Raw genomic sequence first — 26,573 nt, 5'->3', positions numbered from 1 at the left:
ACTGCCATGGAATGTGTTTAATTTGTGCCTAATGTGCATACAATTCTGAGTTCAATTGTAATCTGCTTTTTGTGGGTCGTAAATTACTGTCCTTTGGTCAATAAACTAAAAGGCTGATAAGAAAATAAAGAAAAAGAAAACAACATTACAACTTTTCAAAGAGAGAATAAGCTTTAAATGAGGTTTCATAATCTACCCCTTCTGGTTTCACTTTTCTCGCCTTTTCCATACAAAATTTGAGAATCATCTGTTTAGCCATACTTAAAGTTCCCACAACTGCCCTTAACACAAGACCCAAAAAAATAATGAGCAAATTATTTTGCTTTCCTTCTCTTTTGATTACTTTTTTTTATCACCATTCAAGCTTGACCTTTGCATTTCAATTAGATGATTAATAATATATATATATATATATATATATTAAAAACAAATTGATGATTTTGATCCAAGAGCCAAAACTTGTGAGGATTGGAACTAATATGGATGAGATAAGATGTATGTAGCAAGTTCATGTACTTGTCGAACAATACTAGGTGAAGTCTGAGTGTAGTGCCTTACAAGTGTAAGGTTTGAACTTTCATTGTATAACGGGTTGTAATTAAAGTTTTACAAAACTAATTTAAAATGGACAATATTGTACAATGCAGTCTAAATCATTAGGAATGATATTAGCATTAGCACCAACCAGAACGGAACTAGAAGAAAACTATACAGGGTCATGGCTTCGCTATTTTTGTGAAAAATATGATTTATCATAACATTTTAAAAATAGATATTCCATTTTATACATAAATGGCCTCCTATTAATATGAAAAATACTTATCTCATTCTTTTCCCATCATGTGTTCTTTGTTCATTTTATATCAAAAAATCTTTTTTATCTTATTAGAGATTGCTTTTATGATATTGGAATTTATTTATTTTTTTATGTGTATAGATGTAATTTATATATCATATTGTACATACATATGTGTTTATCCGATAATAAAATTCTGATTCCGCCCTGACACCAACTAAGAATTTCAGATGGACCTCACGGGAGGACGTGCTTCGATGGGTTTTATATGACAATGTGCTTGGATGGGTCTCCCATGAGACGAGCTTAATACATTTGAATACACTAAGGCTAAGTTTGGGAAGTCCCAAATAAGCCAAAAAGTCAAAAAGTTACTCAAAAAGTTAAAAAGTTAACACTATTCACCAAAAGTCAACAATTACGGCTGCACAACTCCCAATTCAAATTTTCCTCTACAAACCAATTTTTACAATTTTTTATTACACATTTTTTCATAAAAAGTCAAAAAGTTAACCCAAACATCCATATTTTCAATCTCAATTTTTTAGTCCAAAAAGACAAAAAGTACACTTATTTAGTCTTCCCAAACTTGGCCTAAGGATCCTCTAGAGTGAAATTTTCCTAAAGTTTCCTAGAGTGCTACATTGTGTGGTTGAGATTTATTGGCAAGTCACATCAGAAAAATTGATGTGACTTGCCAGTAAATCTCAACCACACAATGTAGCACTCTAGGAAACTTTAGAAAAAAATCACTCTAGAGGATCCTTGCTCATTTGAATAAGCTTAATATGGAAATGTGTGTGTGACCATTTAAGTGTGGATTGTGGTGATGTCAATTCAAGAGCCAAAAAAATTTTGGAATAAAATTAAATGAATAAGATGAGACGAAAATAACAAGTTGATTTATATATCCTTTATCGCTCAGTGAAGTGCGAGTGAATAGTGGCTTTACAATAGAACAAGTACGCATGATAAGTTCAACTTAGCGTAATCCTAGCACATTGCAAAGAGTAGTGCATGCTCATTCCTAAACTATTTTGACCTTTTTGTATTAGTGGGACGTGTGGTTTTGCAAGGTACATATCATATATATTTGTATAAATTTTTATAAATATATATAAGTTATCTTATAAAATCATACAAGTTTTCACAAATATACGTAAGTTGTGATTTCTCAAATTTTTTATGAATTAACTTATGTATGTTTGTGAAAATTTACGCGATTTTATGAGATAACTTATACATATTTATGAGAACTGATGTAAGTACATATGATATGTACTTTGCACACTTAAGAATTGTCCTTGGTTTTACTATTTGGCTTTTGGCCTTTCTTTTTTTTTTTTTTTAAAAAAAAAGCTTTAAGTCTTAGTTTTTAATAAAACAGCAAAAAAAAAATCTACTCTATTTGGTTTGGAGTTTTTAAAAATAATTTTATGAGTTTTTAATTAGTATTTTTATATTTTTAGGGATTTTTAAAAATATTTTAATCATTTTTTAGATCATTTGATCTAGATATACTTAAAAAATATATAATTTGTACACAAATTTTTAAAAAATTCATTGAATACAATAAAATATGAAAATACACTAAATTTATATATATATATATATATATTGTATTTTTTGTATTTGGTGAATTGTTTTAAAAAAAATCGTAAATATTATTAAAATAGATTAGATGTATCTAAAAAATAAAAATAAAAAATATGTAAAATTAAAAAAAAAAAAATCAGTAAAACCATAAAAACACAAAACAAAAAACTCATTTTTTGAAAAGTGAGTTAAAAATTATCATAAATAATATAATTATTTTAAAAATCCAGTAAAAAAAACACTGAGCCAAATGAGTACTTAGTGAAAAATAAGGACAACAAGTTTCTGTTGGTTATTCTTCTTTGTTTTTCTTTTCCTTATGCTTTTCTTAGTTAAGAATAGTGAAAAAGTAGAAGATGCAAAGAAATACTACGAAAAATAGTGGCAATGAAAATGTAAATGAGAGTAAGGAATAAACTTTTAAATCAAACTGCACTTTAGACTAGAGGAACTTAAAAATCAAAAAAAAAAATTCAATCAAAATTTAAAATTCTAAATTAGACAAAAAGAAATTAATTTTTTCCAAGCTTAAAAAACACGAACAACTTAGGTATGGTTATGTTCGTTTTTTTTTTTTAGCTTAGAAAAACTTAATTTATTTTTGGTTCTTTCAATATTTATGTTTTATTTATTTGTTTGTTTGCTATTGCAAATCTTCAATTTAATGAAATCGATTCATATAATGTAAAATAATGAAACATGTAAACTGCTTTCACATTTCAAATACATTCATATTTCACAAGTTTCACAAAGTTTATTTCAAATGAGTCCATTTTACTAATGTGTTCATATTTTGCAAGTTTCATAAATCTCTTTGATTCAAACAACTTCACCCATAAAAATTTCAAACGAGTATTTAGTTTACAATCAAGAATGGGCCTAGAGAGGGCGATCACACCCCTACAATTTTATAAACACTCTTCATTATAGTAGTATTATTAGTTACAATTATCAAGATATTATAGAGACTCACCAGCTCTACATTTTTCTTCTTTTAGAAATTTTAAGTGTCTGTCAGTTTATATCTATGAAACATAAGATCAAAATATAACATTAAAAAAATAAACAAAATATAATAAAAGAAATTGATTTCTTACAATTATTGTTAATTACAAGCTCTAGTTTCTAAATAATATATAATTAGGTAACAACTAGTTATTTGATTATATTTATTGAGAAATACATTAATTGGACGAGATTTTATTGTCGATTCTTAATAACATGAAAAGTGTCAAGTATACCAACTCAAAAGGCCTCAGTTTAATAGATAGATTGTTTTATAATTGCTATCTTTAGTAACTAAATGTGAATACAAAAAATGTGCTATTATTTTCACTTTTTATATTTATAGAAATTCATATTATATTTCATACTCTCTTTTTATTTATTTATTTTTTGCAAGATTTAAAATATATATATATATATATATATATATTTGCCTCTTATATGAAATCATCGGTCCGTCCTTGATTACAATATTTATGAACAGATACAAGAATTTTCAAACACATTTTTTCTATAGTTCCATAAAATTCTAGGACAATTTTAAAATGTATTTGTGAAACAAAGATTCATTTTTGTGGGACAGTAGGAGTTTTAAACTACCAAACTTTGACATTAAAATTAGTTTTCATATATGTATGTTTTGGAAAGATCATATATGAAAAAATTAGATCAAAATTTCGCTGTAGAAGAACACAAAGGCGGTCCGCTTAATTAATTTCAAATTCCAGCAAAAGGTGCAAATCTTGACCACACACTTTTGTTTTAACAAACCCAATCAAATGTAGTACCCAATTTTGAAGGATGTGTCACTTTTCAAAGTAATAAAATAATTTTGGAGAGGTATCTGCATATTTTATTCCTGGGTAGGGCAAAATTTATGTGAAAGCAAAAGCAATTTGGAGGGAGGGGGGGGGAGTATTTGGTGTTTTTCTAAAACATTCTTAATTAACTTGAAGACAAGGGTGTAATATTTGATTTAGCCTCCGTTTGAGAAGTGGGTTGACTTTTTGATTTTTTTGACTATTTTAGCCTGTGGTTTACGAAAGATTTTTTGACTTTTTTATTTTTTTTTTTTTGTGAGAGAAAAGTGTAGAAAAAATTGTCCTAGAATTTTATGGAACTATAGAAAAAATGTGTTTGAAAATTCTTGTATCTGTTCATAAATATTTGTAATCAAACTTTTTTTGAATTTGTTTCACAAATATTTGTAATCAAATATTTCATAAATATTTGTGAAACAAATATTCAAAAAAGTTTGGTAGTTTTCAATTTTAAAATGTATTTGTGAAACAAATATTCAAAAAAGTTTGGTAGTCTGTTCATAAATATTTGTAATCAAATATTTTTAATTTTTTAATCTAGTAAAAACCCACCAACCTCATTTTAGTCCCAATTCAAAAAAACAAAAAAAAATCACATTTACCCATTGTCAAACAAAGAGCAGAATGTCTTGATAGGAAACAACTACAGTATATATATATTATTATTTCCATAATTCCATTGACAGCAGAATAAGAATAAGAAAAAAGAGACATACATGATGAGCTCCGGCACCAAGAATTCTTAGTGGGCCCCAACACCTACCTACCTTTGAGTGTGGCCCCACCAACTCCTTTTATGCTTACTGAGGGGCCCTCTTTCATTTGATGCCCTAGAAATGAAATGAAACAAAAGTGGGAGCGGGACGTGAATGTTTTTTGAGAAAAAGTGTTTGGATCCAAAGGTAAGTTTATCACCTACTGGGATTCAATTGCATCCTCAATTATCCTCAATTATTTTAATCCCAAATGCACTTGCACTATAAAAATTAGTATAACAAAAAATAAACAAATGCAGCATTCCCAACAGGAACACGATACATAAACCTACAACTCTTTTTGATTCAGGAGTTTTTAAAAATAATTTTTAATTTATATTTTTGGTAATTTTAAATATTACTTTTATTGTTTATATCTACTTAATTTTAATATATTTAAAAAGTATAAAATTTATACAATTTTTTTTTAAAAAATTCATTGAATACAATTAAATATGAAGATGAACTATTTTTTTGTATTTTTTATATTTGGTGAATTTTTTATTTTTTTTTACAAATATGATATTTTTAAGTGTATCTAAATTAAGTGTATTTAAAAAATAAAAAAATTGAGTAAAATATTAAAAATATTCACTAAAAATAATATGACAAATAAAAAACTTAATTTTCAGAAAAACAGAGATAACCAAACAAATTTAGTGAAAATTACATTTCAATTGATAAATGAAAAAATATTAATTTCCATCCAAAAATGAAAGAATTTCGTCAACTTCATTAACATGGATGAATTTAAAAATTGAAATGTAAAATTTGTAAAATATTAATTTCCATTATTTTTTTTCATTTCCATCCATCCATTTTAATTCTTTCATTTTTAAAATTTCGTCAACTTCATTAACATGGATGGAAATTTAATATTAAATTCAACATAAAATATTAAAAATTAATTGTCATAATTAAAAATATAAAGACAAAAATGATATTTTAGTAAAAATTTAAAGATGTTAAGTATTAAATAAAAAATTTAAAGATGTCAAGATGTGACGTGTATAAGCCCATAAAGGCCACGAATCACCTATGGACAATCCAAGCCCATCACTTGGAGCCTAGTGTATAACCCAACTGGTGAGGTCCAGGATAGCTGGAGTCCAACATGGCATAAAGAGCCAATGACATTCAGACACACGGCAAGAGAAGGACGAGCCACATCAACAGACAAAGATCTGCAAAGTTATTGCCACTGCACATCACCATTAATGCAGCCCATCACAACATTTATTACGACAATACCTCTCCGTGGGAACAGGACCCCCTTACCCTGAAAAAGGTAAGCTACAGCATAGGCTTTCGGCGAGGAGAGCAGGTCGGAAGGGACAGCGAAATAATTACCAAAAGATATAAGCGAACGTTGAAGACAAGAAAAATGTTAAGCTTTCTATCTCTAATCTCTCCCTATATACTCTACTTCTCTTCCTAACTTGCTCGTCAGAGGGTTCACTAGGGGACTACCCCGTTCTCCGCTGAACTTGTTTGCAGGTTGTCCGGTAGGCTTGATCATTTAGACTTGGGTTTGAGGAGTTTGGACCAGTTCCCTCCATTCACTGAAATAAACTGTATCATCAAGATGAAAAGTCACAAGCTCAAAGAATTAAATCAAAAAATTCGAAAACAATTCCTATTATTTTGACTCGCACAATTCTTTTCTGAAGTTGAAAGTCTTGTTTGGCTGTCTCACCATGAAAGCTAAAATTCTTTGTCAAATTTATACGATTTTAAAACCTACTTCCTAAATCATGTTATTTTATAATTGAAGTCGTATTTTTGCCTACAATTAATTTATTGCCGTAGTGTGTCCCCAATGATGGATGCATTATTAAATTTATAAAATATAAATTTTAATTTTGATTAAAAACACATATATTATGGAGTTTTTTGGAAAGTCAATAAAAAGTCAACTTTTAACTTTTTATCTATTTTGAATCATATAATTTTTCATATTTTTTACTCACAAAAAAATAAAATAGATTAAAAAATTAAAAAAATTAATTTTTTACCAAGTTCTTAAAATACCACTATGTATTTTTCGGGATGGATAAAATCATGTTTACAAGAATCCAGGTTATGAAACATCACCAAAATTCTTCCCTTTATAAATAGGTGATGCATATGTAATTGAAATAAATATATATATATATATATATATATATATATCACATGTTATGTGCTAACCAAGTGGTAAGGGTTTTATTTATCAAATCCAAGGAGATTCGAGTCTGGCCTTCTTTCTACTTGACACATAAAGAAGTCAGTGAAAAATATTAGGAGTGTTTTGAAAATATAGTTAAAAATTATTTTTTAACTTTTTTTTGGATGAGTTATGTTAAGAATTTTAAATAAATTATTAAATTTTTTATATAGGTGGGATTCACACAAATTACATGTATGTGGGTCTCTATGTGAGAGATTTGGTAAAATATTTGATAATTTATTTGGGGTCTCTAACATTTTTCTTTTTTGACTCTTTTGTGGGAGAGAGAAGTGGGTTAAAAGTTGGGAAGTGACTTTTAACTTACTTTTCAAAATAAGCCTAAGATGTTAATTATATTGGTGGTACTACATGTACTAATTAATACTAACTAGTATATCAATTCTAGATATGATATTATTATTGATATCACTCATTAATCACATTATAAATATCAAAAATCTCTTAAATAATATCACATCATTAATTAATATACTAATTAATACACTTAATTAATACATAAAACATTATTCTAATTATATCATGGTAATTGTTTCTCTCCAATTGAATTTCCCAACTATGTTATGCTTTCATTTGGTTAGTGGGTTGGTTTTTTAACTTTTTAATTTTTTTAACTATTTTAGTTTGGGTTAAAAAGTTTGGTTTGGGAAGAATTTTTTAACTTGTTAATTTTTTTGACTTTTTTTATAAAAAAAGAGTATAATAATTATGAATTAAATATGATATTTTATTTGTCATAACTAAAATAATTTATTTTGTCGACCCTATTCGTTGTCGACGATTTCAGTATTTGATATTGGAGAAAAGTCCGTCATTTATAATATTATTATATACAACATTTTCGAGTTATATTTTTTATAAAATAAGATAAACAATGAAAAGTAATTCATTCAAACCCTCTCCCTGAAGAAAACCACTTTCCCTTAAACCCCTCTCTCTCTCTCTCATAAAACCACTATCTCCCCTGTTTCTTGTCTGTACCTCTCTTCTTTCTCTCACAAAATAAACCAGTTTTGCTGGTTCATCTTATAACTAACTCTCTCTCTCTCTCTCCTTCCTGTATATACCAAGAAAGAGAGCACCAGCAATGGCTGCCAACAAATTCGCAACCATGTTGCACAGAAACACCAACAAAATGACCCTAATTCTCATCTACGCAGTCCTCGAATGGATTCTAATAATTCTTCTCCTCCTCAATTCTCTGTTCTCTTATCTGATCATCAAATTCGCAGATTACTTCGGCCTCAAAACACCCTGCCTCTGGTGTTCTCGTATCGATCACATTTTCGAACCCACAAAGAACAAGAATTTACACAGAGATCTTCTCTGTGAAGCCCACGCCACAGAGATTTCCAAACTGGATTACTGCTCCAATCATCAGAAAGTGGCCGAATCACAAGATTTGTGCGAGGACTGCTCATCCTCGCGACAGGGAAATTATGGGGTATCAACGAATTTGGATTTCTTTCCATGGGTTAAAGAGATTGCAATGATTCAAAGTGAAACAGAGAAGGTAACTGAGAATGGTGAAATGGGTTTGAAATGTTCTTGTTGTGGTGTGAGCTTGGAGAAAAAAATTTACTCTCCTTATATTGTGATCAAGCCTTCTTGGGGTGTTTTGGACTATACCCAGAAAGGAAATTTGATTACAGAAGGAGGGGATGGTGGTGATGATGATGATGATAATCAGATTGAAGAATTCGATAATTCGGATCGAAGCAAATCAGATATGGTGATGGGTCCAAGCCATGATGATGGGATTGAGGACAAAGGTGAGAACCAGATGGTTTCTGAGGTCAATGAAACAGAGATGGATTGCTCTGTTTCTGTATCTAATTCTGGATTGAGAGAGTTGGAATGTGATGAAGATGACAAAGTAGGTCTGGTTATGGAGGCAGAGCAAGAATCCATTAAAGAAAATAACCCAAGTCTGATCATGGGAGATCTGTTTTCTGGTACCAAACAAGTTCCATCCATTGAAATCCATACTCAGCATCTGGAGTTCTTTGTCGGCCATGATGGTTATGGGTTGATTCCGGTTGAATTGTTCGATTTAACACCCGAGGAAAATTCGAGTAATTACAGAATCAAGGAGGAAGATGATGAAAATTATGTCAATGTTGAAACCAATTTGGGTTCTGAGTGGTGCGATGAGGCACGAAATGAATCGATTGTGGAGAATAAGTCAAGTTCGGGAGAAATTGAGGCTGTCTATGAATTTAAGGAAGCCAAATTTGCAGTGCTTGAATCCATGGAAATAGAAGAGAATGAGAATTCTCTTATATTCCATGCCAAAGAATGTGATTTGGTGAGGGAGGTGTATGAACTTGTTGAGCCCCAACCTACATCTAAGGATGCCTATGATGGTCAAGAAACAGCGGTAGCAGAAGCAGAAGAAACGGATTCAGATGTTCCTGCAGGTACACTTGTGCTCTAGAAAAAACTTGATTTCATTTTTATTTTATGCTTATAATGTTAAATTTAGATTGAAAATCTTAAACTATTGATTCTATATATGCAGTCGCAGAAGACACATTTCAATTGGCCATCAATGAAAATGAACGAGAGGTATCAATAGGAACTGAGATTCCTGATCTGGAACCAACAGATGAGTTTCAAAATCAAGAAATTCTTTCTCCATTTACATGCATAAATGAAGATTCTTCTACCAGTTTTGATAACTTCAATGCAGAAGACGATCAGGGTAAGCCTCAATTCCTTATCTTATATCCTTTAGAAATAAATTCGCAGTGTAAGGAGTCTCGTGCACTAGGCTGTCTTTTTTATTACTCTCAAAGACTCCCCAATAAAAAATGGTTTTAATGTCAACTGTTTTTACTTTAGGTTCTAAGCAAGCTGAGGAAGAGTCAGTAAAGTTAAAAACCATATCAGTTGAGGTGAGTGAGCATGCGATAAACAATCAAACTTCACTAGGCTCGGAGCTTAATGAGATTGAGGAAGAGAAAGTTCCTGATACGCCCACTTCTATAGAAAGTCTCCATCACCTGCACAAGAAATTGTTAATGCTTGAGAAAAAAGAATCAGGAACTGAAGAGTCTTTGGATGGAAGTGTTCTAAGTGAGTTCGAAGGGGGTGAAGGAATTTTGACTGTTGAACGTTTTAAATCAGTATTAAAAGCGGAGAGAAAGGCATTACATGCTTTGTACACAGAGCTAGAAGAAGAGAGAAGCGCTTCTGCAGTAGCTGCAAATCAGACAATGGCAATGATAAATAGGCTTCAGGAAGAGAAGGCTGCGATGCAAATGGAAGCTCTGCAGTACCAGAGAATGATGGAAGAACAATCCGAGTACGATCAAGAAGCTTTGCAGCTTTTGAATGAACTCATGGTAAAGAAGGAGAAGGAAAAACAAGAGCTTGAGAAAGAGTTGGAAGTGTACCGGAAGAAGGTGTTGGAGTACGAGGCCAAAGAAAGGATGAGGATGTTGCGAAAAAGCAAGGATGGTAGTACTAGAAGTGAAAGTTCCTTTCTTTCTTCTAGTATTGCTGGGGATAGTGATGGTCTGTCTATTGATCTAAATCAAGATGCGAAGGAAGAAGAAGATAGCGTTGATCTAGAAAATGGCAACCACAACACCCCTGTCGATGCAGTTTTGAATTTGGAAGAATCGTTGTCTAACTTTGAGGAAGAGAGGATGTCCATCCTAGAGCACCTCAAGGTTTTGGAGGAGAAGCTATTTACATTGGACGATGAAGAGGAACAACAATTTGAGGACGTAAAGCCTATTGAACATTTCTACGAAGAGAATGGCAAACATTTGGATGGGGACTCGGATTTTGGTGGTCAAGAAGCTAATGGGGTTGTCAATGGGGTTGTCAATGGTTTTCACAAGGAAATGAATGGGAAACATCATCAAGAGAAAAGAATCATGGGTGCAAAGGGAAAGAGACTTCTTCCACTTTTCAATGCAATTAATGCTGAATACGAAGATGTAGTAGAGAATGGACATGTAAATGGTTTTGATTTTGATTCTGATATGTTGCAGACTGCTGTTTTCAGAAGTGTTGACAGGGAAAACAGGAAGACTGCCATTGAAGAGGAGGTGGATCATCTCTATGGGAGGCTACAAGCTCTCGAGGCAGACAGAGAGTTCCTAAAGCATTGCATTAACTCCTTGAAGAAAGGAGATAAGGGAATGGATCTTCTTCAAGAGATTTTACAGCATCTTCGCGATCTGAGGAATGTGGATCTCCGAGTGAGGAATTTGAGCGACGGTGCTCTAGTATGACATTGTGCTTAACCATTATGGTCAACAAGAAAATAGGTAATTTGATGCACCCTTCTGTTATTATTGTCACTACTGATTTTTGTAGCATTCTAGTACTAAATTGTAGTTTGAATTCCTTTCTTGATTTGAATTGTAAATGCAGATCATGCTATCGGAGTTCATTAACGGCAGTGGACTTGGGACAGAAAGAGAGCACCAGCAAGAAGATGATCAAATGCAAATGCTGATTAAATTCTGAGTCTTTGAAGACAGGAAGTCCCTTGACGGGAGAGGGAAGCTCCTGATATGTCTGTCTGTTTTTTCATCTTGGTGGACTACAAAATTGGAAGTCCTCCTACCTTTGTCTTTTTGTTTTTGTTTTTTTGTGACCATGTAAGCCCTAGTTTTTGTGGGTTAGTGCCCATCTTCACCTTTTGAAGGAAAAGTTGATGATGGGTGTATGTGTGTGCAGGTTAGTTAGATGAAGCCACCCTGTCCTTTTGTGTGTTGTGAGAAAAAAAAGCCTAGTACTAGTTCATTATAGACAGGAGTAGGAAATGTTTTTCAAATTTTTAATTGTTTTGTTTTTTGGAGAGGGAAAAGAGGGGCAAGTGCCTACTCTTTTTCCATCTCTGTCTTTCATCATTTCATCACATGAGGTTTGGTTATTATTTTGAAGGAGCAAAGTTGGTTTAGTTGTATACATGTACCCATTTGTAAGTATATAAAGTGAGTGAGTGTTTAATACTTGATTGAAGCCAGCTTTCATTCTTTTCTTTGTTTTAAAGTTTATGAGGGAAATGGATGTGCAAAAAATGATGTAAAATATAAAATCAAATAATTAGCTGAAGCAGCAAAGATTGCTTTTGCTTTGGATCATGCTTTAAGCAATAAACAACTAAGTGGTGGGTATAAACTTATGATTATCACTAAAATGCTTATTTAAACCAGAAGAGTAATGATATACAAACATAATTTTTATACAAAATTATGTGATACATTGCGGTTCCTTAATTTTCATGAAAACACTTACTATTATCTTCATAATTTTACAAATGTCACTATCACTTTTTTTTTTTTTGGTTATGAATTTTGTATAAAAGTAAAAATATCATTTTTCAAACCAGAATTGTTATCAAGGGGTATGCAACACAATATTTATGGGTGCCCTGCCCTTTGGTATGTAAACAAAGATCATTAATTGAAGTAGCTCACCATCTGTCTTCATGTATGCTAAATTATTTGGTAGGATTTTCTTTTTTTCTTTTTCTTTTTTTCTCCTGTTCATGTTTTGAAAATGCATAAAATTTGCTTGGCAAAATGTTTCTGAAGAATGTTTTTAGTGTTTTTTTTTTTTTTTTTAACAACCTACTTTGAGGAAACATCATAAAGCTATTTTCAAATGTTCAAATATTGTTTTCCCACAAACATTAAAACAATATAAATACAACGGGTGTTTTCAAATTTTTCATTATTTTTATTTCAAAAATTATGAAAATGAAAACGAAAATGTAAATGAACCAGAACACAGCCAAACAGGGGATGGCTTGGTTGGATTGGTTTTGAATTTTGATAGACTCTATTCTCATCTTGTACAATCATTCAAAAGAAATTCATTGGAATTAATGAAACAATAATGATAGAGATCCCCACAAAACACAACCCTCAGAACCCCTAAAATGATTTGAACCATTCATGTCACTGTCAGACACAACTCTCAAAAAAAATTCAAACATATCAATGGTCAATACATCAGTAGGGGTTATGAGGATCGTCTTTTTTGGGGATTCCAAACATTTTTCTTAATGAAATGGTTGAAATCATAATATCTTATGATTACACAAACCCAATTTCATACGATATTAATAATCACAAACCCAATTTCATATACACTTTCTTTTCTTTTCAAATCCAAAATTTTTGTTTGCTAATATTAACATAGAAAAATGGGGAGGAAAACCAGGTAAGGGAATGTAAACCCAATTCTCTTTTTCATGCAAGACTGTAAAGTAAAAACACCAAAGGCCAGGCTGTGTAAGAGGCTAGATCATTATCCCCTAAACCTAATGATTAAGGAATTTCTATTTTTATTTTTTTAGTAAATATAAATAAATAAATAAATGATTAGAACTGCTTCATATACATGTAAGTTAGAGATCCCTAAAAATCCCCTAAATAAATTTATAAATAATTGACAGATTGCTAAACTTAATTTAATAGACTTGCATAACCACCAAACACTAGAATTGTTTATGTTAAGAACTTTCTTATTTATTATCTTTTAAATTTTTTTTTGGTATGAAGTTGTACATGTGCTCTCTATTATTTTATCGTCAGGCTGTTATTAGCTAAACTTTCGGCTGTTTTTCAAAATATTAATAATCAGCGCCGGCTTCTAGATTTTATTTTTAATTTTAAAAAACAGAGATTTTGAAAGGGTCATAGGATGAATTTGTTGATTTAATTTGGTTTTTAATCACCCAAGGTAGGTTCATTGAAAGTTTTGCTGAGTTAAGCACTTTTTATTTATTTATTATTATTTAAATGGTGTAGGACAGAGATATGACTAAACAGCCATCAATATTAACCAAACCTTAAGGTCATGTTTGATTCACAATACTAATAGTGAGGTATTAATAATCCTATCAAATTAGTGTGGTATTAATTATCCCACCCCTACCCCATTACTAATAATCCTACAAATTTGTTGGATTAATTATCCATTAGATTAATAGTCCTAAACTAAAATGTCAAAACAAACATAGGATGATTGGGCCTACGGATTAATAATCCTAATCCCATGCTTTAATCCTTCCAATCAAACATGCCATAAAAGTATTACATTAGGAGCTTGTTTGGTATGATTTAGGAAAATGGTTTGTAGCTTGAAATATATTTTCCTGAATGGCCTAAATTTTGAAAATGACGTTTTCAAGAAGATTTTTTTTTTTTTTTCCTTCTTTCCCTTCCACTTCTCGTTTCTCTTTTGAATCAAATCCAAAAGAAAGAGAGAAAGAGAGAAATAGAGAAGGAAGAATAGAGGAAGAGGAGGGTGATGGCGGTGATGGAGATGGAGATGAAGATGTGTTGTTGATGGCGATGATGATGTGTTGATGGTGATGATGTTGCTGTTGATGAAGATGTTTGCCGATGAAGATGTTCGCCACCTCCGATCTCTGATTCTGCCTCCGATCTCTGATCTCCGCCTTTGATTTGTGTACGAGGATGTTGTGTTGAAATTGTTTTTTAGATTTTTACATTTTTTTGATTGATTTCTATTTTGATTTTTACATTTTTTTTAGCCCTCTGTGCTGTGTATCTGTGCTGTGTTGGGGTGGGTTTGATTTTTGGTTAATGATGAAGTTGTGTTGATGATGATGTGTTGGGATGGGTTTGATTTTTGGTTGATGATGAAGATGATCTCTCTCTCTTTCTCTGCTTTGCTCCTTTCATTTTCTCTTCTTTCTTTCTTCTTCTTCTTCCTCTTCTTCTTCTTTGTTTCTCTTCTTCTGTGTTATTGAAAAATAAAAAATAAAAAAAAATCAAAACGACGAAACGACGTCGTTTTGAATTCGGAGGATTCGGGAAAGGGAGGATTCGAGCTATGTAGCATAAATGGTATGATTTATATTAACACACTTTTTTATTTTTATCTTTTTTGTATTATATTATCTATCTATTTTTTTTCACATCTTTTCATAGATCATTCCAAACAATCCCTAACTAACTTGTACTTGAGTGGAAATCATAACCTCCGTATGAGTATACAACGTACAAAAGCGCATACCATGTAATAGAAGGTATTTATGTATAGGATTGTAAAACATATCAAATTACTTGTTCTAAACTTATATTCGATTCGTTAAAAATTTGTTTGTGTCGGGGATTCGAAATGAACAATGATTATGAGAGTAATCAGAGAGGTAAAACTATGTTAATGAGTCAACAAATCTAGAAAGGTTGGAGAATGAGTAGTTGAGTGAGGGTGGAACAAGTGGTTTAAGAAGAAAGAAATGACAATGCACAAATGGGTAGCGTATCCCCCAGATCCCAAGAAGTTCTCCTTTGGCCTTAGGAAATGGGTCCTATTTATATGTTATTCATTGGTACCAAAGAATACCAAGTGACCAAATAAGTTGAGAACACGTGTCCTTGGGGATCACATGGAATATTCTATCTTGGACTATCAGGCTAAGGTTGCCACATGTCCCTCTGCATGTACTATGTACTACCTGTTTGGCACATATGTCTCAGTATGTGCCATTGTACTATCTATTTGGCACATACATCAATAACTTCCTTTTTGACCCTCAGCAAGTGCACTTGCAGCGGTAGTACTTGCTGATGCACTTGTCTTTTCAGTTCAGTTTGGCCAAGATATGCATTCTTTGGACTTCATAGCCTGTTATTAGCCATGTTTGTGTTTACCTTAGCAGCTCCTTCATCTTTAGCCATCTAACCACAGACTCACAAACTTCCCAAGACGCGGGCCACAGTAAGGGCTATGCCTTGTACCAAGCCCAAAGAGGCTTCCTTGTTCCTACCTGTGCAACCAAGACATGTCCATAACCTAGGTAAATGGAAAGGGAGTCCTTTGCTTTCGAGCTGTCATGCTTCTATCTTCACAGGGTCACCGTGGTATTGTAATGTCCCAAAATAAATACGATAGACTCATCTCATAAGTAGAAGTATAATTGAAACAACATGCTTTCATTAATCAGAGTTTAATTTACAAAAGGTGACATATGCAATATACATTCATAAATAACTCATCTTGAATCTACAACATGTGTTACAAGTAGTAGATTGAATGAAAGCTAAACAAATATTCATATGCCTTAAAGGCTTATATCTTTCCTAGACCATGCTTGGTTACACAAAATGAGTCATAAGCTCAATACAAATAAAGCCCTATGCTTGTACAAAAGGTAAATACAAAATAAACAAAAGTGAGTCTTCAGCTTCACAATCCTCCCAAACTAAGTCCTTGGTGGAGGCATATTATCAGCACTTGAAAATGGTTTTTTCCAAGTAAGGTGAGCCAAAGCCCAGTAGAAATAATGTAGCACAATGTATGAATCTTAACAAAGATGTAAGTATGATATGCATATATAATGCCCATGGTAAACTTATTCGTATTCTTACAAGATCATAATATGCCAAGTGTCATATCTCAATCTGTTTTATCTTAATTCATTTCATGACAATTCATTTCACCTTAATTCATGAGTCAAACCCATTGTTATCTAGACAACCCAATTGAGGCTACAACTTAGTGGTTCCCTAATCAATATAACCATTACACAAATACTTCAATTTGCCATGTTATGGAAATTTAGTCCGCGAGAATTGACACCCATGTATACGCGTAGTTTTCGGGACTTTCATCCTGGATACATAGGCCAACTTAATTGAATGGAGTCCATCCCAAACATGGAGTAGATTCACTTTCTCCTCTCAAATATCATACATATGCAATGTATTAACACACAATCATATTCAATGACAATAGTTAAAAGATGACTTTTAATTCACCTAATCCTCATGTAATTTCTACAACAATCATAGCTATCCTCCACCGATAGCCCAAAATAGATATTTCTAAACAGATATACAATCTCCAAGACAGATAAATTATCCAAATTTTCATAGGTGAGAGATAATACACATCCAACTTCACCATTTATTTAAACATTCATCTAATTTCATATTTCCAATATAAACAAAATCATTATTTGAAATATTTTAGGGCAAAACCCCATTCTCTCCCAAATTCAACCCATGCATCAAAATCAATAAATTTAGCATAACACATCCTCATATCTATACCCACAACCACTTTCAACATCTCCATTTGAAAACCCTTATTTTGATTTTAAGCCAACACCCTAGGTTTGTCTAAAATCCTCCAAATCCCAACATTATCTACACAATCAACGAATAACTAAGTTAAAATCATAAGAAAGTGTAGAAAGTCCCTACCTCAAAGTTAGAAGACGGGTAAAGTACGGAGAAAACCTCAAATACGCTGAAATCGACTTTTGTTCAGATCAGAATGGAGCTCTTGAGATGCTCTACCTTTCTCCCAATGACACTAGGGTAGAGAAACTAATAGACCTAGGTGAAAATATAAAGAGAATGTGATTTCTAGAGAGAGAAGCTAAGGATCTAAGGTTTTGAAGTGTTTTAGAGAGAGAAAGAGATGAAAAAGTGATGAAAAATGTGGCTGTTACGAACTGATATACGCACAGTCCACTCGAATGCAAGAGTTGACGCTCGAGCGTCAGACACAATAAGTTGTTTCACTCGAGCACAAAAAGTGATGCTGGAGCGCAGAATGTAGACTCCTAGTAGTTTTGCAGACAACAAACCAATGCTCGAGCGTAAGAATGGCCGCTCAAGCTAAGCCCGCTCGAGCGCAGAAAGATCCGCTCGAGCGTAGAATACACTCTCACAATAGTTTTGCAGACCTACAAAATACTGAGAGTTTACAAAGCCCGCTCGAGCGCAAGAAATGCAGCTCAAGCGGATGAGCAGAATTATGGGCAATAAGAGTTTGGAAACCAAGCAACCAACCTGTCCCAAATACAACCACAACAATCCTAAAGCCAAATTTAAGGAGATACAAGGAAAGTAAGATATAAACAACAACATGGAACCAATAAACCTGAGTTCAAGATGTAAAAGGGTCGGGTTAAAATCGGAATCGCTATAGGTATACTGGTATATAGAGGGCCTGTTATCTGCTCCTACCAGTAAGCTTTGGGGTCTACTATCAATGCCAAGCTAGTGAGTTTCGAGGCCTACTATCAGCGTTGAGCTAATAATTCTTTAAGGCCTGCTATCAACGCCAAACATTAGTCTCTACTTATGGAGAAAAAACCTCCCTCAAAGGTTGCTATCATCCTAATAGAGTCTTTCCTCTGCAAGTTAGTTGCGATGGTTGTAGTTGCTACGACAACTCTTTCCCTCGGCAAGTTCAAATGGCGACGCCGACAATGCTAGAGATGGCGGTGTTGCCTCTGTAATTTGACCGCAGCAAGTAATGCCTCTGCAAGTTAATAGCAACAGCTATGGTTGCTATAACAACTCTTTCTCGTGGCAAGTTCAAGTGGCGGCGCTAACAATACTAGAGCTAGTGGCGTTGACAATATTGAGATTGGCGGCGTTAAGGCAAAGTGCCTCAGTAACTTGACCTCTACAAGTGTTGCCTCCGCAACTTGACTTAGCTATTTTGCTGCATAGATCCCATTCGAACCCTTGGCGGGTTGGACTTGTTCCGGCCCTCTATTGACCTACTTTCCTTAGGTTTTAGCTCATGCTCTTTTAATTATACTTGCTCATCTAACAGAGGCGACCTCAGTACTTAAGTCCATACTTAATTTTTGTCTTAATTTTGTACCTCCACAGTTTGAGATCAATTTTGTTATGCAAATATATCATACTTAAAACTCATGATTATTGTTTTTGTTTTCATTTTTATTTTTTTGAAATTGAAAACAATTGTTGTTTAATATATATATATTTTTGTTTTAAAATAACTAAATAAATAAAAACGATTCCAAAATTTTTAACATTTTTGCAAACATTTTTTTTTACTTGATTTCAAAACAAATTTTTACTTTCGTCTCCTTTCCTCGCCACTTCCACCTATCATCCACATCCATTGTTGTTACTAGCCACTACCAAAAAAATAAAAACTTGTTTCTTATATTTGGTAAACACAAAACTGACAACATTATCACAAAAAAAAAAAACCCCTATAAAGCTCATTAAAATTTTAAATTAAACTTAAATAATTTATTATTTAGTCTAATAAGTTTATATGTACTACGCAAAATCAAGTTAGCTAAACTTGTCTTGATTCAATCTTGTTTGAGATCAGTTCAAAATATAAATAATACAAATTCAAATATTTTTTAGATTTAGTAAGTTATCTAATCACATAAACTGAGAATAATACTCATCTCAATGCATTTATAGTTTGGGAGGAGTGAAGCAGCTACTCATGCAGAGTTGAATGGGATGCGTTAAGCTTGGGCTCACACAAATTTGAGAAGGGATGATGAGATTCGGCATGAGTTCACTCCCTTGACATTTGAAAAAAATTAGAGATAATTGTTAAAAAGTCTAATGTAAGGAGGGCATAAGACATTAAGTCCAGTGGATATTTTTTGTTAGTGAGAGGTCTACCATTTTTGAAATAGTTTGGTAAGAAGTCCTTGAGGACATAGTGTTTATAATTTTACCTATTAATTTATAAGTTGACTATCTGTTCAAATTTATATATATATATATATATATATATATATCTGTTCAATTTGTTTTATCTATCTATTCAATTTTTTTTACCTATTTGTTTAATTTTATGATCTTTTCAGTTCAATTCTTGTTCCTATATGTTAAATTTGTTTTTCTAAATTTTACATATTAAAATTTTATCTATTTAATTTAATTTTTTTTCTATTTGTTGAAATATCATGCCAAACCAAAATCCTATATGTTCAAAAATTTATTTTCTCTATCTGTCTCTCTCTATCTCTCTCTTACTCATCTGTTCAAAATCATCATCAATAATAACAAATCTTATATATTCATCTTATTTGTTCATCAGTAACAAAAAATCTTATATGTTCATCAATAATAACATCATTACCAAATCCTATCTGTTTATTAGCATCATAATCATCATTATCAACAACAACAACAACACACCTACACACAAGATCTAACACATATATTCAACACATTTAATAGATCTGAGCTCAAATGTAAAAAATAAAAAAAAATAATTAAAAAATCCAACACATTCAACTGATCATCATTTTCATCTGCAACAACTCTGAGATCAAATATATATCTAGAGAGAGGGGGAACAAAAAGAAAGAGAGTGATGTAGATGGAGATGGCGATAGATGGGTAGATCTAAGGGAATAGAGTGGTACAAAACCCTAACCCTAGGTAAAAATGGCAACAGATTTGAAGGCGGACTCCTCAACTCAGATCTTGGCACCGGTGACCAGAATTTCCAGATCTGAAGAACAAAAAGCAAAAAAATAAAAGTAAATTAAAACAATTAAAGCAAAAAATAATTTTACATTACGAACATATACAACTCATCAATCAGTGAAATAGAGCAGTAGTGTCACATTGCAGAATCGATAGACACAACATCATATGTGTATATATATATATATAAAGAGAGAGAGAAATAAGGGTTTAGATATGAACCTTTCTTGGTCGATGGTGTCCCAAATCTGAGCCTTGACTGCGATTGGTGAATTCGACGCCAATGGTAGACTTGGACTTGAGACTAAACTCGTTTCTGGTGAATCTAGAGAGAATGTTAGATTTACCAACTCTTGAGTTGCTGGAGGATCGTTCTCATCAAAAATGGATAGATCAGAATCCCATGACCTCGATTTTGCCGCTGCCACCATCGGAGTTGAGGTTGACTTTCACGAGCTGGGCTTAGCTAGATTGGTTCGATCGGTTACAGTGAAAGAGAAAACTGGTGAGGTTCTACATATAGGCAAGGACAATGAAGATCTTGTCAGAGTATACCGAAGAATAAAGGTATTTTAGCGCATGATTTGGAGATGGATAGAGGAGAGAGAAACGATTATGGTTTGTGTAGGAGAGAGAGAGAGAGAGAGAGACATAGAGAGGAAATAACATGGTTGTGTTAAGGTTTTCTTTGGGCGTTCAGATGCAATATATATAAAATGGGTATTTTGGTCATTTTGCTCAATTTTGTCCTTATGAGCAAAGTATTTGAGCGTCTGAACTTTTGGTCGAACAAAATCTAAATTTGGATTTATGGACTGAGTGTCCAAAAAATTATAACATCCTCACAATATTAGTATAATTACATTGACTTTTCTTTTAGTAAGGTTAAAAAAATGAGAACTAATATAAATGACGTAAAAATACAAGGATGAATAAGGTAAAATATACATTTCAATGTAAAATATATGATAATGTCATTTTTTATTTATTTAACTAACGAACAATTAATGAAAACAAGGTTAATTGTTATACAAATTAAAATTTTAACGGAGTTCAATATAATGATACCAATGGGCACTTACCAATCAGTCCTATTAAGGCCCTTGTATACACTTTATTTTGACTAGCCCCAAGACTTGGGTACTTTCTTTTGATTACCCAATGATGACAATCAAAATATGTTTGTCACAAAATCCTCGGTAAGAGAGACGGAATTTGAACTTTATTCCCAACCCTAAGCCTACTTTGGTCAAGTATTTAGGTCTTGTTGGACACCTGGAGCAAAACGTGGCTAAATTGGAGCAAAATAGGCAAACTTTCCTCTAGTCGGTAGACTGCCCTGTCGTCCACGCGATCGACTACATAACAACTACGGGTGCGACGAGGTTGCTTGCGGTCGCGACCTGTGAAGCAATGGGCTCGATTTTCTTGTGTGGGGCACTCCACTATTCCATGTTCTGACCCATTTTTGCACCAAATGCATGTCTACTTACCCTCCATTGACTAATGCTTGATCCATTGAGGATAATGCTCCACTTTGGTCTCCCATTAGCTCCATTAGTGCTCCATTTGCTCCATTATCCTTATGAATGCTCCACTTTTGTCTCCCATTAACTCCATAGTCCTCTATTAGCTCCATTATCTTCCCTAAGTGCTCCATTCATGTCTTCCACTTTGTCTTCCATCATTGCCCACTTGCATTGCTTATAGAATAAGAGCTCTAGTCTTGAGTTTGAGAGGGAATTGGAAGAGAAGTGTAGAGAGAATGCTAAATTTAAGTTAAATTTAAGAGAAAAGAAAGCCTTGAAAACAAGAGAGTTGTTTTGCCAAATTAGTGAAATTACCAACCCTCTATACATCTCATCTTTCCTTGCAAAAACCACTCAAGAACCAAGTCCTAAAGCTTTGATCAAAGAGAAAATAGTCTTGCTAAGTTGAAGAAGATTAAAGAGTGATCAGACACTTGTCCAAAACCATAATTTTAAGCTCAAATTCCAAGCTCTTGAATTGAGGATTAAGATCATAATTCACAACCTTGAGGGTGATCAAGAGAAAGTTTGGAAATCAAGAAGTCCACTCTTTCTTTGAAAGGAGAATTTTCAATTCTTTCATTTATATTTCAAATTCATTTTCTTGCTTTTGTTTCATATTGGTTTGTTGTAATATAACCGGAAGCAGTTAGTTTTCAATTCTTTCATTCTCTTGCATTTTCTATCTCCTATTCATTTTCTTGCACTTTCTATCTTATATTTGTTTTCTTACTTTAGTTTCATATTAGTTTTGTTGTAATCTAACTGGAAGTAGTTAGTTAAGCCATCTACATATTCCTTATTTGTTCTTTTCTTAGTGTTGCAATCAGACATGTTTTGATAGGCCTAGTTGGTCGGTTGGCCTAGTGGGCCTGTCGGTTAACTTCTTTTGGATAGAACAACGTAGTCTTTCGATGTTGAGCATACCAATTTCCGGTGGTCTCCAAGGTACGTGAAGCTTTTATTTTACTTTCATGTGAGTGCTTTGTGAGGTTTTTATTTTTTATTTTGTTGTATTATTTTCCTTTTTATTCTCTCATTGGTTTGTAATTATTTATTCAAAGTATTGTAATAATTCTCGCCCCGCTTCTCTCTATCTCATTCTTTAATTTTCTTTCCTTTGTGAATATGCATAATATTTTGTTTTTAATCATATACATGCTTTGCATCCATATTTTATGCATCTTGATTCGGCTAAGTTTGTATTTGTAGATTTAATCAATTCCTATGTGATTATGTGCGCTACCTCATGTTCTTAGGATGATTCATATGTCATATATTAGAAACCAAATCTTTACTTGCATCTCATGAATAAATTGCATTAGAATTTTGTATATAAGATCATGCATATTTCGCTAACTTTGTTTTGTAACTGTTCGCAGAACGTCGGTAAATATATAAGTTTTTATACTTTAGCATTCCGTTTGTGTGTGTTTTTCTTACTATGTTTGAGCATCCTACCATGGGGTTATTTGCTTACTTGATATAACTGTATGAATGCTAGTAGATGGAGATTGTGTCACTTAATTTGGAATGATATTGGTTTTCATGTTTGTAAATACAATTTCTTTGAGTTGTACATATTCAAAACTCTTTCAAAATGCATGAAATCAAGTTGTTTCAAAATGAATGACATAGTCTATACTTGTATGCTTCACATAGTAACTTTTAGGATTTAGTAATAATTGGAACATGAATGTATAAAGCAAATAAAACTCATATCATGATTTAGTAGAGGTCGATCTTTTGATCGGGTGAGCGGAGGTGCTCAATTAATGACTTTCCTCTCTCATACCTAAAGTTTCGAGCCAAGCATCTTTGGTTATGACAAACAGTGGCCTTGGCATGAGACAAGGGTTTTCTAATTTTCTCAAAATATTAGGTGGCGACTTTAAGATCTAGTGATGTAGTCCATTTCTAGCAATGGTTTTGCACTAAAATTGATTTTCTATAAAAGTTGCCAAATCTGGACTCTCATCTATGTTTCACATTGCACTCGCGAGACTAGATAAAATAAATCGAGGGTCCGAACTATTTAAGGGGCACGGGTACCCCCAAGCATTTTACAGTCCTGATTGATAAATTTATCACTGTAAATTTATTCATCAAAACAAAAAAGACTGATGATAAATTTATCACTAGGACTTAATGGGTAATAAATCCCAAAAGTACAACTTATTGGTAATTTACCCTCATACCAAAACTATAAGACTTATTGTATCCTGTCTAAATTTCAAGAGAGATAAGACTCACACGAAGTGAGAATATTGGTCAAGCACCCCATGTGAAATGGGAAGTAAAGTAGTGTGTAAATTTTTCTCAAACATTGCTAAAAAAATGAGAGATTTACGTGTAAGTCTTAATAAGTAGACTTATTGTCTTATAGGTTTTATGATAGTTAATGACATTTTTCATCAAATACTATTAAAAAAATGTCACTAATCGTTAATTTTCAACAACAGTTTAAAAATTTTATCATAAAAAGTCACTAATTATAAGTTTTAGCGACAATTTAAAAAAATGTCACTAATTTTCAACTTTCAGTGACAGGTTGAAAACTTCATCATAGGAAAATGTCACTAATTGTAAGTTTCAACGAAATTTTAAAAAAAAAAACGTGACAAAAAAAATACTAATTGTCAATTTTTAGCGACATATGTAAAAAATCGTCCTAAAAATATTTTTAGCGACGATTTTATTAGGACTTGATAGGAATTCAGTCTAACTATTAGGATCTATCGGTAGTTTATCCCTAAAAATATACATACAATAGTTAAGAGTAAATTACATCGACACCCCCTTAATACTTCTAAAATAAAATTGTCAGCTCCTTTATTCTCTGAAATATCACTCACCTCTCTTGCTTTGAAAGCTTTTGTAATAGTTTAATCCTCTCGTTAGTCAAGCATTATTGACTAAACGAAATAGTTACGCAAAATTTTGTTTCTAAGTTTCTATTTTACCTTCATTAGAGTTATCTTTCCCACATATACAATATACAAATAACTTTCTCCTTATATATTTAACTTAGAGGTGGACAAACATCCATATGATCTGTCAAAATTGAATGACCCAAATCAATCCGCTACAAAATGAATGATTTCAAAGGCCCTAATGGACGGATGCAAATGCATTTTTTCCAGTCTGCTTAAGTTCGGACGGATGACAGATAGGAGGCCACTCGACCCAACTTGATTCACCAACATTCCTAAGAAAATGAAGTTGTGCTTTTATGTTTTGTGTTAAGAAAAGGACCTTCGAGTAATTATATTTGTTATTTACACAGATGGCCATTATATTTTACCCCTTGTGTCATTTTGGTCCATACACTTTCAATTGACTTAATTTTGACCCTTAATTTTAAATTTTGTGTCAATTTAGTCCAATTGATATTGCCGTTCATGTTTTTGATGGAAATAATTACGAATTGGAGGTTAACTCACTAAATTGAGTAAATTTATAATTTTACTTTTAAAAATATGGCACATGTGACTTATATACATATTTTTCATAAAAACAAATATTAAGAGTTGTAATCAATTGGACCAAATTAAAACAAAGTCATAAATTTAAGGTCAAAATCAAGCCAATTGAAATTACAATGACCAAAATTACACAAGGACTATACTACAAGGACTATTGTTTTAATTTGCCCTTATTTTTATTATAAAAAATAAACAACCAAAAATTTTGGGTGCAAAATAGTTAAGAATCACTGAAAAATAGTTCAAAAAAATGTCCAAAACAATAAAGCACAAATTACCAAACCAATCCGTATTAACTTGCGAATCTGCATGGCCCGCTCAATCCGCATTCGCTAATTACACGAATGAATACAGAATGATTTTTTTCAATTCGTGTAAGTTTAAATGGATGCAGAGCATGCCTAATTTAACTTAACACCATCAATTATCGTCTCAAATCCATCAATTCTTCAGTAAAAAATAATTCATCCATACCATATCATCTAACCTTGAAAATAAATATATATTTTTTCCAAACAGAAGAAAAACTAATACAAATACCACCAATGATGCATAGATTTATCATTCATGAAAATATTAGATAAGGAAGGATAAACAAGAAGTTAAAGTTTAAAATTTTGCATGAGAAAATCACTTCTAACCTTAATCTGCAACTAATATAAATTAGATCAACTTCAGTTACGCCACCCACCACTAAGACGATTAGATGGCCATCGATAAAAACAAAAATTCATGATACACATACACAAAGAACTATCACAAAAAGGTCAATACCCATTGGCAGATTTACACATATCAAGTACCAACATAAACAATTACACAGCACAATCATGCAGCATACCTATTAGCACCACTAATTATCATCCTCTCAAATCTACCAAATTCTAATTACTGCATCCCAAAGCCAAAACCATTAACACTAACAACACCTTCTATAACTTCACCAACAGATCACAAAAATTAAAAAAGAAAGGGGGCTTTCAAACACTGCCATCACAAACCCCTCTGTTAGGTTTTTATTCTTGGTAATCCCGTTTGACAAAACTCCTTCTAGTTGTATTTGTTTTCGCATTTTTATTTCAATGAGGCTATGAGTTTTTAGATGCGAATCCAACCCGAATTGT

At 32.4% G+C, this 26,573-nt stretch overlaps 1 protein-coding gene and 1 long non-coding RNA gene across 2 annotated transcripts; one reads left to right on the top strand and one right to left on the bottom strand.

Moving 5' to 3' along the window:
- The first annotated feature begins 8,048 nt into the window (after positions 1-8,048).
- LOC114309098 (myosin-binding protein 2-like) lies at positions 8,049-12,173 on the top strand. The gene is made up of 4 exons (XM_028254799.2): positions 8,049-9,620; positions 9,722-9,904; positions 10,045-11,483; positions 11,590-12,173. The coding sequence occupies exons 1-3, from the start codon at positions 8,288-8,290 to the stop codon at positions 11,445-11,447; spliced, it is 2,919 nt and encodes a 972-aa protein (XP_028110600.2). The 5' UTR covers positions 8,049-8,287; the 3' UTR covers positions 11,448-11,483; positions 11,590-12,173.
- A 7,905-nt stretch (positions 12,174-20,078) lies between these two features.
- On the bottom strand, positions 20,079-21,118 carry LOC114309085 (uncharacterized). Its single transcript, XR_003645677.2, has 2 exons — positions 20,658-21,118; positions 20,079-20,460 (listed from the first exon to the last, which is right to left on the bottom strand). It is a non-coding gene; the product is annotated as an uncharacterized LOC114309085 (long non-coding RNA).
- Positions 21,119-26,573: the final 5,455 nt, after the last annotated feature.

This window comes from Camellia sinensis, chromosome 11 (genome assembly GCF_055761805.1).
Source record: "Camellia sinensis isolate YWXY chromosome 11, ASM5576180v1, whole genome shotgun sequence".
Lineage (NCBI taxonomy): Eukaryota > Viridiplantae > Streptophyta > Magnoliopsida > Ericales > Theaceae > Camellia > Camellia sinensis.
The sequence above is the reverse complement of the archived record's forward strand: the minus strand, read 5'-3'. Positions and strand labels throughout refer to the sequence as shown.